This window comes from Wasmannia auropunctata, unplaced genomic scaffold, assembly GCF_000956235.1.
Source record: "Wasmannia auropunctata unplaced genomic scaffold, wasmannia.A_1.0 LD335328.1, whole genome shotgun sequence".
Lineage (NCBI taxonomy): Eukaryota > Metazoa > Arthropoda > Insecta > Hymenoptera > Formicidae > Wasmannia > Wasmannia auropunctata.
In genome coordinates this window covers 360,772-371,543 of record NW_012027562.1, presented here as the reverse complement: position 1 = coordinate 371,543, position 10,772 = coordinate 360,772, and the positions used below count along the sequence as shown (strand labels likewise).

The 10,772-nt window shown below is 33.4% G+C and overlaps 1 protein-coding gene across 3 annotated transcripts in view; it reads right to left on the bottom strand.

Moving 5' to 3' along the window:
• Positions 1-424: 424 nt before the first annotated feature.
• LOC105457267 (aminopeptidase N-like) overlaps positions 425-10,772 on the bottom strand; it is a 31,690-nt gene continuing 21,342 nt past the window's right edge. For all 3 annotated transcript variants that reach the window (XM_011701853.1, XM_011701852.1, XM_011701851.1), the window contains exons 2-15: positions 8,532-8,901; positions 7,270-7,568; positions 6,602-6,760; positions 5,824-6,123; positions 5,048-5,231; positions 4,705-4,861; positions 4,546-4,627; positions 4,184-4,367; positions 3,713-3,923; positions 3,053-3,330; positions 2,731-2,930; positions 2,211-2,522; positions 1,901-1,982; positions 425-1,661 (exon numbers count right to left, since the gene is read on the bottom strand). In XM_011701853.1, the coding sequence (XP_011700155.1) occupies positions 1,512-1,661; positions 1,901-1,982; positions 2,211-2,522; positions 2,731-2,930; positions 3,053-3,330; positions 3,713-3,923; positions 4,184-4,367; positions 4,546-4,627; positions 4,705-4,861; positions 5,048-5,231; positions 5,824-6,123; positions 6,602-6,760; positions 7,270-7,568; positions 8,532-8,888 (2,955 nt within the window). In that variant the 5' untranslated portion in view covers positions 8,889-8,901 and the 3' untranslated portion in view covers positions 425-1,511. The remainder of the gene's footprint in view (positions 1,662-1,900; positions 1,983-2,210; positions 2,523-2,730; positions 2,931-3,052; positions 3,331-3,712; positions 3,924-4,183; positions 4,368-4,545; positions 4,628-4,704; positions 4,862-5,047; positions 5,232-5,823; positions 6,124-6,601; positions 6,761-7,269; positions 7,569-8,531; positions 8,902-10,772) is intronic.

The following is a 10,772-nucleotide window of genomic DNA, read 5'->3' as shown; positions in this document are numbered from 1 at the left end:
TAATAATAATAAAACTAAATAGCTATACGAATTTTATTGTAGCTACACAAACTATAATTAAAGGATTATTTTTCCTTCTTACTTAGCTTGAAGAGATAACTTAATAGTTTCAAAGTGAATCCATCCATCCATCCATCCATCCGTCTATCCATCCATCCATAATAAAAAAAGGCATGTGTACCACGAAGTGCGTCTTAATCGCATCTTATTGTTGACTCTTTTTCGCGACGCTGATTGATTCTCTCGCTGCACTAACTTTGTGAGCGGCTGTCATTGCATTGACTTTTGACCGTTGTATGTATTGATGTTGATGTATAATTATAGTCAATTACGCGAAGCGCGCGTCTCTTGTGCTAGTTTAATAATAAAAAACGTATCTTCTGGTTCGTCTATCAATAAAAAATGAAATAGAAACACAACAAAGTTTATAAAAAAAATCAATACAATTTTATTATATCTATACGATGTATATCAATATTTTCAAAATAAAGCAGTATTTTCCAGGTGATAGTATTTTCTGTTATAAAATACAATCGCATAATAGCCGCACTGCAAATCTTTAATGAATAATGAACTCTCATCGCAAAACTGTTAGCAATTGATTATGTAGCGGATATTCATGTATTAAGAATAGAGGATTCTTTGATATTCTATAGAACATGTGAAGCATTGACTCATACTGTAGACAATATTTAATTTTTAAGCAAAATCTTTTAACATACGTATATTTGTGACATAATACATATAAATATCTTTATTGTCTTTATTGATGAGCGATTAAAAATATCTATAGTTATTTTCAACATATATTATATTCAATGTTTCATAACGGTTGCTAAAAACGCGACCCCTATTAATTATAGATAAGTATTTGTATCAATTATTAATTATTTTCTAATAGACAATCATCTATTTATCGCATAATTATAAACTGATTTCCAGCAATGTTTGTTCAAAGTCTAGGAAACATACAACTTTAGAACTGAGAATTTCGCGACAAGTCCGCTATCTCTCACAATATTCATTGTTACTTCGAACACGAATCCTCTTTTTTAATCCTTTGGTATCCACGATGAATTCACGGTTATAAAGTTCTTCAGACTTAGAGTAATAGGCGCAGCAACTGTAATCCGAAATCTATCGTAAAAGAGTTAATACATTATCACTTTTCCCGTATTTAAAATATACTCCTGTAATCTAGCGGCGTAATCAGGAATATGAACACGAAACACTGTGAGCGTCATTTCGCGCTCTGCATTATAAATATCGCAATGATGCTGGCCGTATATTTACAAATACATACAAAAACACATAATACTCTCGTACGATTCAACGGTAAACTATTTTGCAATTTTCTCGTGTCTCATTTACAGTTTACCGTATACAGACCAATTTTCGCGCGCCATTTTGACGCTATACGACAAATTCAATGAAAAATCAATACTCATGTATGTTGCATTCACGATGATTCGACGCCGTGAGGGAGAACCGAATAAATTTCTATCGGATGATTACGCGGTGTTCCTCTGCAACCAATCGCGAATTGTCACGTGATTGTTGTCGATCCATCGTATGTTGGATTCCGCTCGCTCTATCGCTTGCTGTATGGTTCGCGTTGCGGTACCAAGTTCATCCAGGTGTTCTTTTGCAAACTCTACCAACTAAAAAATAACGTACAATAAGTGGATATACTGCAGAATTTTGTTTTTTTTTTTTTTTTTTCTACGAAAGAGCAACGTGAATCTTGTGAGAATTAATTACACGTGTCCATCAATTTATCGAAAAAGTTATGTTAACATTTGCGTTCCAATTGTTTTTTTTTTTTTTTACTTAAATCATTTTCAACTTTGTGTTTTAGGTCACTTCCAAAATATATCCATACTATCACCTTTCAACTTACGTCTTTTAATTCATATCTCGTACTTATTCCTCTTGTGGCTGACTTTACGATGTTATTGACAGTTGACAGCGACGTTCCAAAACTGGAAATGATAAAAGTGCTATGTTATATCACAACTTTTACAAGTAAAATACAATTCTATTCCAGACAAAATTTCATAGCAATGAAAATCATTATAATAAAAATCTTCGATTTTTCTTGGCAAGATAAAAGGATTAACGCAAAATTTAAAAAATTTACGTTTCTAATTAATGTTTCCTATTTCTAAGGAAACGAATACGAATATAAAAATAAAGGATTGACAGCTTACTATTCCCTGAGGTGGGCCCATCTGTTTCTGAAGTAATCAAATGTGAGTGGCTGCCCGACAATGTTGTTGGCGACAGATCCGAAGACTCGGGTAGCATCCTGCTTTCTGATTCCCGAATTTTCCGTCACGGCCCAATCTAAGAATCGATTCAACAGCCATATCTCTCTTGTGCAGGCTAATGCCTGCAGAAGCAGATCCTTCTCCGATCCTACGTTGGTTCCTCGGTATCGCTGCCACGCGAATTCCCATTCGCTCTGTCCACCCACTCGAATGGCCGTGCAATAGACTACGCTCTTCAAATTTGGCGAAATTCTAGAATGCAAGATTTTTACTAATTAAAAATATAAATAAATAATTTTATAAACTACTCTAAATTAAGGTAACGAAGAATTTTGAACACATTGATTAATGCGCTTTAATACGCAACTTGATCATTGCGATCGTCTCATGCATCAAAGAATGCAACATCAGTGTATCAATGAATAACTTTTAAGATAACATAATATAGTATGATATTTACGGATTGTTAACGTCCGGATTCGGAGTGTTGCGCCAATTTTTGAATTGTTGCACAGCGTTCATAACGCAATCCTCATGGTCGAAATCGCACGCCCAATTCAGAACGTCAATTCGAGTGAAGACTGTCAGTTGGGGATCTCCCGCTTGGTCAATGAAGCCGACTTGCTTATATACATTGTCGAGCAATTTTAATATGTATAACTAAAAAAGAATTAAAAATTAGAATAATAAAGTATTATTTACGTTTCATGGAATATATAATTAATTATTGATATTTCCTCTTTACAAGCATCAACTGGCATTCTAATTTCACAAGTACATACCCTGAATTTGTCGTAACCTTGTGTCTTGATTAACATATCGTTGAGATAATCCATAGCATTGAAAGCTGCTTTCCAAGGCAAGTACTCGATTTCGTGAGCCAAGTAAGATGTAACGTCGAAAGCGATAGTGTAGTCGAGCTTGCCAGCTCTAGCCAAGTTGAGAGCGTCATCGATCAACTGCGCTCGGTTAATTGTCGAAATAACTTTGAAATTCTGTTTATTCAATTGTTTAATTATCATCTGCCAGTTTGCTCTGTCATAATTCACTCTATAGTATCCTGTCATATAAGCACAATATACATTATTTAATTATATTTAGTCACATTTATATTTTTATAATACTTAACAAATAACAAATCTATCTTCTAAAATATTTCATCGGGAGTATCTATTTAAAAGTCAACCACTCTCCTTATGTATTTCAGTTTACAATTTCTTTTCAAATTAAGCGAAAACTTCTGTTAGTCTGGAAAATTTATCTTCTAACAGATTTAAAAAGTTTTACAGTGGTATTAGTAGAATTGATTAAAATTATTGAACAATTAATTTTCTTCAGAAAAAATTAGAGATAAATAATAAATTCCGTGTATAAAAATATTTTATTTTAAGACAAAAAAATATAATTTTGTTATCGTGAATATATCATGAGGATATAATTACCAGTTTCTTCGATGTTGAAAAGTATCCACTGAGACGAGCTTACATCCAAATCGTTAAGAATGATTGAGCGTTCCGCTTTCATCCATTTCGCGGGTTGAGTGTTATTGAAGTTTAATTGCTTCTCGCTCGTATAAGTGATAGGTACCCACCATAATGGTTCCTTAGACTCAGTCGTGATCGTCGTGCCGCTATTACGAAGCAGAAAACGTTCCTGCGAGAAATAGATAGATGATACGTGTAATCCGATTATAAATCGCTTAAAGCACAAATAACTTTTTAATCAAATAATATCCGCTGTAATATAATGTACTTTATAATCTTCTTTTGTAAGAAAACAATATCTGTGTGTAATAGAAAACAAAGTGGAAGATAACTTTACGAACATGCTGGCGTTTATTTATTATAAATCTTCATTTATAATAAACCACACTTTATATTCGATTATTATTTAATTTGTAATTATTGGCATACCTGTGTCAGCGAAGCACTATTGTTATTGTAATTACGTGTGACAGTAATTACAGGAAAGCCGGTTTGCAGGGTCCATGTATCCATTATTTCTTTAACGCTTACGCTTGGTTCAAGTACTTTGTCTTCGTGAGCTTGTGAAGTCAAAGCAGACCACAAATAATTTTGCTCGGCGCTTTGATAAGCTCTGTTAAAAATATAGAAATACCGTTACTTATCTTTGCATTATATAAAAATTTGTTTTATTAACATTTATACGTAACTATATATACGTAAAAATGTTAATTACATTATTGATTCACTTTACATATAAATAAGAGAGCAAAAGTTTAGGACATTAATTAACCTTTACTGACTTTACTCACTTTCCATTCAAATAATTAGTTAGACCCTTCTTGAAAACTTCAGTTGTGAGGAAATGATCCATCATTCTTATTATGGAAGCACCTGAGTAATTTCAATATAGATAAAATTACATTAACTTTGTTTTAGTATTATCGTAATTCGCGTAAATTGTCGAGTACCTTTTCCATAAGAAATCTTGTCAAAGATTTCGCTGATTTCATCTGGGTGACCGACCTCAATGGATATGGGGTGGGAAGATTCCAAAGCGTCCAAACCGAATACATTTTGAAGATCGTGAACAACAAATTGTTCCAACGCTTTCCACGTCGGTTCCACCTGCGTGTTTCATGAATATAATAAGTTTACATTAATACGTGAAAACATATTTAAGCGTGTTCAAGACACATATTTAACATTTTCAAAATCAAAATTTCTTAAATCAGCTGTGTACCCACGCAATGTTGCGATAATAATTTTGACGTTGCGTGCGATATGTAATCGCGTATCAATTAGACGGCTTACCGCATCCATGCCGATGTATTCCATATAACTGGCGAAACCCTCGTTCAACCAAAGATCCGTCCACCAACTTGGAGTCACTAAGTTTCCAAACCACTGATGCGCGAGTTCGTGAGACACCACAACGGCTACCCGCTGCTTGCTACCGCTGGTCGATATGCCCTCTTGATACAGCATCGCTGTCTCCCTAAATTGATATGATGGCAAATTAATTATTTCCTTATCTCGCACAATTATTAGCACATATATTTCGCATATATCTGTTAATGTAACTTATAACTTACAACAATACTAGCAATAAACTCATTCAAAGAATTTTATAAACTATATCTTTGATATTTCAAGTACTATTTACACACGATCCAAATTGTATATCGTATACTTCTTATCGATTCGAAAAATATCAATTTATCAGAAAAAAATGGTGGCACTGTTTGCCCTTATCAGTCATATATTTTCATTAAATGTCATTAAATAAATTGTAGGCATATTTAAGTGTGTTTAATAAAATAATTATTGGAATTACCTTTATATCTCTCTATCTAATGATACATAAATAATTATGTGTATATATATATATATATATATACAATAATTTATGCAGATGAATAACTGTAAAGTGAAATATGAGGATAATTTTCTAGACATCGCAACGTGATTCGAGATTTGTTCCGAATTATTTATGATATTGCAAAATGGGATCGATACTCTCGTATTCAGTACAGTAATAAAGCAAATATAATTATTAATCCTCAATGCGTATAATATGCTTAATATACCTATATGTAATTAATCCCCAATTTTCCATAGCACCGGCGGAGAAGTCAGGTAACGCGACCATATCCATTTTCGGCAAAGGAAACTTGATCTTGAAGTAGTCCTCATAGAATTTGAGTACTTTCGGTCCAATGTCCAAGCTATATTGTGATTGATTAATGGCATCGTGGCGCGCCCAAACTCTAAAGTTACCATCTTCCGATTTCTGTACATCAAAGTCGGAAACTATGAAGGCCACCAAGTACGTAGACATCGGCACCGAGCGCTCATAATGATCCCACAGGTACGTGTCTAAACCGGGCCTGTTTATCAAACAATAAAAAGGAATATACCTCTTACAATTATGCAATACTCATTTGAATACAATAATTTAATTCAGAAAGGAAAATGCCAACATGGTCAAAGCGAATCTTGATGCTCGATAATATTCTAACGTGTGGATCTTACAACTTTCGGTTCAAATGAATCGCGCAGCAAGATCCGCTTTGATCGTGTTGGCATTTTCCTTTCTTAATTGTTTGTAATATTCCTCGGTCTATCTTGATACAATAATTTAAGCCTAAAACCAAGATTTTTAGAAAGAGTAATGTTATAAATATATTAAAACATATTATAAATATGTTATAAATTATTTTTATCATCTTTGTTTTTTTTACAGTAAATACGATGTTGTTAATTTTTGAATTTGTCAATGCCAAATTGTGATATACATCATATATCAGTTTTATGAAATAACGCAACGACGCCAACGCAAAAGTTATATGGCATACAATTACTCACACTGGCATCGGTGCCCCTTTTCTGGGCATATTCGAAATAGATGTCATGTTCCTGGGACGCGCTATGTTGATCTGGAACTTGGCTTTCAAAGCCGGTTCGTCGAAACATGGGAAAGCACGGCGCGCGTCTGTCGGTTGAAACTGAGTCGTAGCAATCCATCTATAATGCAGAACCCAGATACCTTTGGCAAACAGTCGACAGGAGTTCTTGTTTGAGTCTGTACGTAAGCCAAACAAGCTACCGCAACAAGACTATACAAAGGATAATCACTCGCTCTACCGTCTAATCAAAACGCCTTGCAATAATAGGCAACCAAGTATGAGACAATATAGGACAATATATAGGAAATCAATGAATTCAGTAAAATTATAATTGTACACGTTTTCTTTCTCTCTTTCTCTTGAAAAAAATAAACTAAAATTTGTCCTCCGACATTTATATTTATCGACGATATAATATTACTATGTACTTTCTTTATCTAATTTATCGAATTCTATTTTGTAAGTTGAAGTTTCAAGTTTCAGATTTTAGATTAATAAATTTAGTAATAAATGAAACAGCTTTCTATTAGAGTGCTCTTAAATTAAATGGTACATTTAATTAAAGCACGAAGAAACAAATCTCAATTTGCACCGCGATCACTAAAGTTTCATTGCGACATCGTTTACCTCGTCTGATTGCCGACCGTATACGAGCTCCTGTAGAAACCCTGCAGGTAGTCGTTCAGATGGCCAATGAACTTGAGATGCACGACGTATTGCTTGCCTCTCCTCAACGTGTTCGATGTTCTAATCACGTGAAATTGCCTCTCGGTGTCGTTTCTCTGCTCCGCGATCCCGATTATCTTGGTCTTGTTGCTCTTAGCCGAGTATTCCCTGATACTAGTAAAGCCCTCATCGATCTTCATGTCGACGGCGTGCAACGTAACATTATCCGTATCCTTTGTTACATTTATCAAAATTTTGACCTAAACCAATGATATTTCTATTTTTATAAGGCCTTTAAGACAATTAATATTATATTCTATTTTCAAGTGCCGCAAAATTTGAATACTGCCTTTTTAATTATGAAATTGCCAATTATCTTACATATGTTTTAATTATCTTACAGTATCCAAAGATACTTTAGAATTATATATAGAATCCCGCTAAAAATGTAAAATTCTTTTTACTCAACCATGACCGTAGAATTCTCTTTAGTCTCTACGAGGTACGCATTTAAATGTTCCCCCTCGATCGCAATTCGAAAAATCGTCGCGAGGCAGAACAAACAGCTAGCAAGAATGTAAAAGAACGTAAACGAAACTTGACAAGGAGTTGAGATCGGGACGCACGTGATTTGCCTAAGCTGTTCCCCACATATGAAAGTAAACGGTTGCGTCAATTGCTAGGCGCGTCTCTCTGACGGCAGTAACAGCTTACGTGTAGAATTGCGAACTAAGTACGTAGAAAAACATTTCGATCGCTTTCGATTCTCACTAGAAAGTAGACATTTGTAACGCAATCAAACCGGTTTGTCTGTCATAATTTAAAATAGTCGAGAAATATAAGGTAAAAAAAAGAAGATTTCGGAAATATTTCGAAATGATTAACACTTTACATTAAATATGAAAATCAATCGATAAATGTAAAGTATTAAATTAATGTATCTCCAAATAAATGTTTAAATAATAAAATAATAAGTTATAATAAAATAATCTATAACGAGAAGATATTATTAAATACTACTCTGCAAACTCTAAAAAGTTAAATCCGATAAGACAATAAATGTAATTAATGCGTCCGTTAATGCATTTTGTTTAAAATTATTTCTCTCTTGAGAAATAAAGAATAAAAAAAAGAATATTGTTAGAATACGCTTATCAATTCGTTCATAAACAGAAAACTTCTCACTTGTTATAAAATATACAATTAAATCAACTAAAAGGTACCTCGCCGTTAAAGGTGAAGTTGCCCTCCCATATGAAGGGTGTCAGCCATAATTCGTACAAATCAGGCGCGACAGCCTTCGGTAATCTGACATCCAATTTCTTTTTTGTTGGCACCATCGAAAAACTTCTGCCGCTCTGCAAGAGCGAGTCGCCATCGGTGCCCCTGCATGGCTGAACTTGCTTCTCCTCGAGGCAAGGTGCAAAGTGGTACACCAACAAACCGGTGACGACCAAGCTGATTAGAAAAAATGCGCCCAAGAGGAAGGCGCCACATCGGGAAATCGTGCAGCCTCTTTTGCGTCCGAACGTGGTTGTATGTGCGTCCATCATTGCCAGAACCTCACGAGACTGAGTCATATCATGCGTGAGCCTGGAAAGAAAAAGACACACACATGCGCACTTTTCAGTTTTGTCGCTCCTTTTTGGTTTATGCTAATTATTGCTTACCATAAATTTATCAATAAATTAACATTAACTATTTTTCTTTGACTAGCTCACAACGTCATCAATCTATTTGATTCTTACGTTATCTCATCGCACCTGCATATTTATTGTTAGTTGTATTAATAATTTTAATACGTATTGCAATGCAATTATGTCACCAATTCTCACTTTGACCCTTTAAAAAATCTACGTACAGTCATAATCTTATTACGCTTATTTAAATTTTTTTAAACTGTAGTTCTTGTAATTCCCTTTTCAGTTCTTCTTCAAGAATTTATCAGAAAAATATGAAATTGATTTTTTATCATGCTTTATCTTAAAAATTCTCCGTACTTTAATTTTCATCAATTACAGATAAAAGCGTTCGCATATTTCGTTTCTTAAAATGTCGTTATAATTGCTTTCTTAATAAGACATACAGTAAAGATGTTTCGTACTTCATAAAGTATTTTTTTTTAACGGTTCAATATTTGAATAGTTTATTTAAAATATTTATTTAAAGTTGTTCAATATTAAATTTTCTTAATTCTTCAGTTGCATTACGCAATTATAAATCATCCAACATAATACAAGACTAAATGCATATATATGTTAATATTAATTTCCATTTTTAACAAAATGTTTGAAAATGTAATATGAGTAAATCGGACAATTCTGTGTGTAACACACAAAGGGACACGTATGAAATATTTGGTTCTTTCGCTGCGCTAACTTCGTGAGCGGCTGTCATTACATTGACTTTTGACAGTTGTATACTTGTATGTATTGAGGTTGATGTATATAGTCAATTATAGTAAAAAGTATAAAAGTGCAATTAAATAACGCGCGTCTGTAGTGCTAGTATAAAGTAAAATGAATATTTGTAATCAATAAAAACTATTTACCTTTTTGAAATATTAGAAAAATACTAAAAAATGATTGAGTGATATTTCATGTAGATATCTTTTGTAAATAGTTAAAAATATAGATTGTAAATTAAAGAAACGGTTAAAAAAGTAGTTAAAGTTTAAATGAATGTATCCTCTTTTGCGTCGTTAGGTAAGAAAGTATCGCTATACATATCATTTCAACAGTAATCGTACGATGTATTGCTTTATCTTTGCAAATGTGCAGCCGACCGACTTTTGCATGCTATACCATTGTAAAAGACTGAATGTCTGTATTCGAATGCTTTCCTTTGTTTTACCTTTCTGTTTGCCAATTTATGTCTATTTGTTGGCAATAATAGACACACTTGTACAGATCTTTATATAGATTTAAAGCTACTGTGAATTTTCCTGTTACTATCACTTTCGTAGACTTCTATATGTACACTTTTACACACACAATTATACGTATAATCGTCAACTAAAGCGCGAGTGACCTTCTGCGATAGTATCTATGATGACGTTACGCTCAATACTTGTAATTATTACATAAAAAGTAAAGCCTACATTAATGATCAATTTAACATAAACAGTTTACATTTCGTGGAAACGTTACAATTTTGATTTTAATAATAGAAACTTTGGAAAATTTGGAGGCGATTTTTTCTCAAAATTTCGAAAAAAAAATTTATTATCAGACATTACGGTTTACTTTGAGCGTGGCAATAAAAAATAACATTGCGATTATAATAAGACTAGCACTACAGACGCGCGCTTCGCGCGCGCTATTTAATTGCACTTTTACTATAATTGACTATAATTATACATCAATCTCAATACATACAAGTATACAACTATCAAAAGTCAATGTAATGACAGCCGCTCACGAAGTTAGCGTAACGAGAGTACCAATCAACGTCGCGGAAAAGAG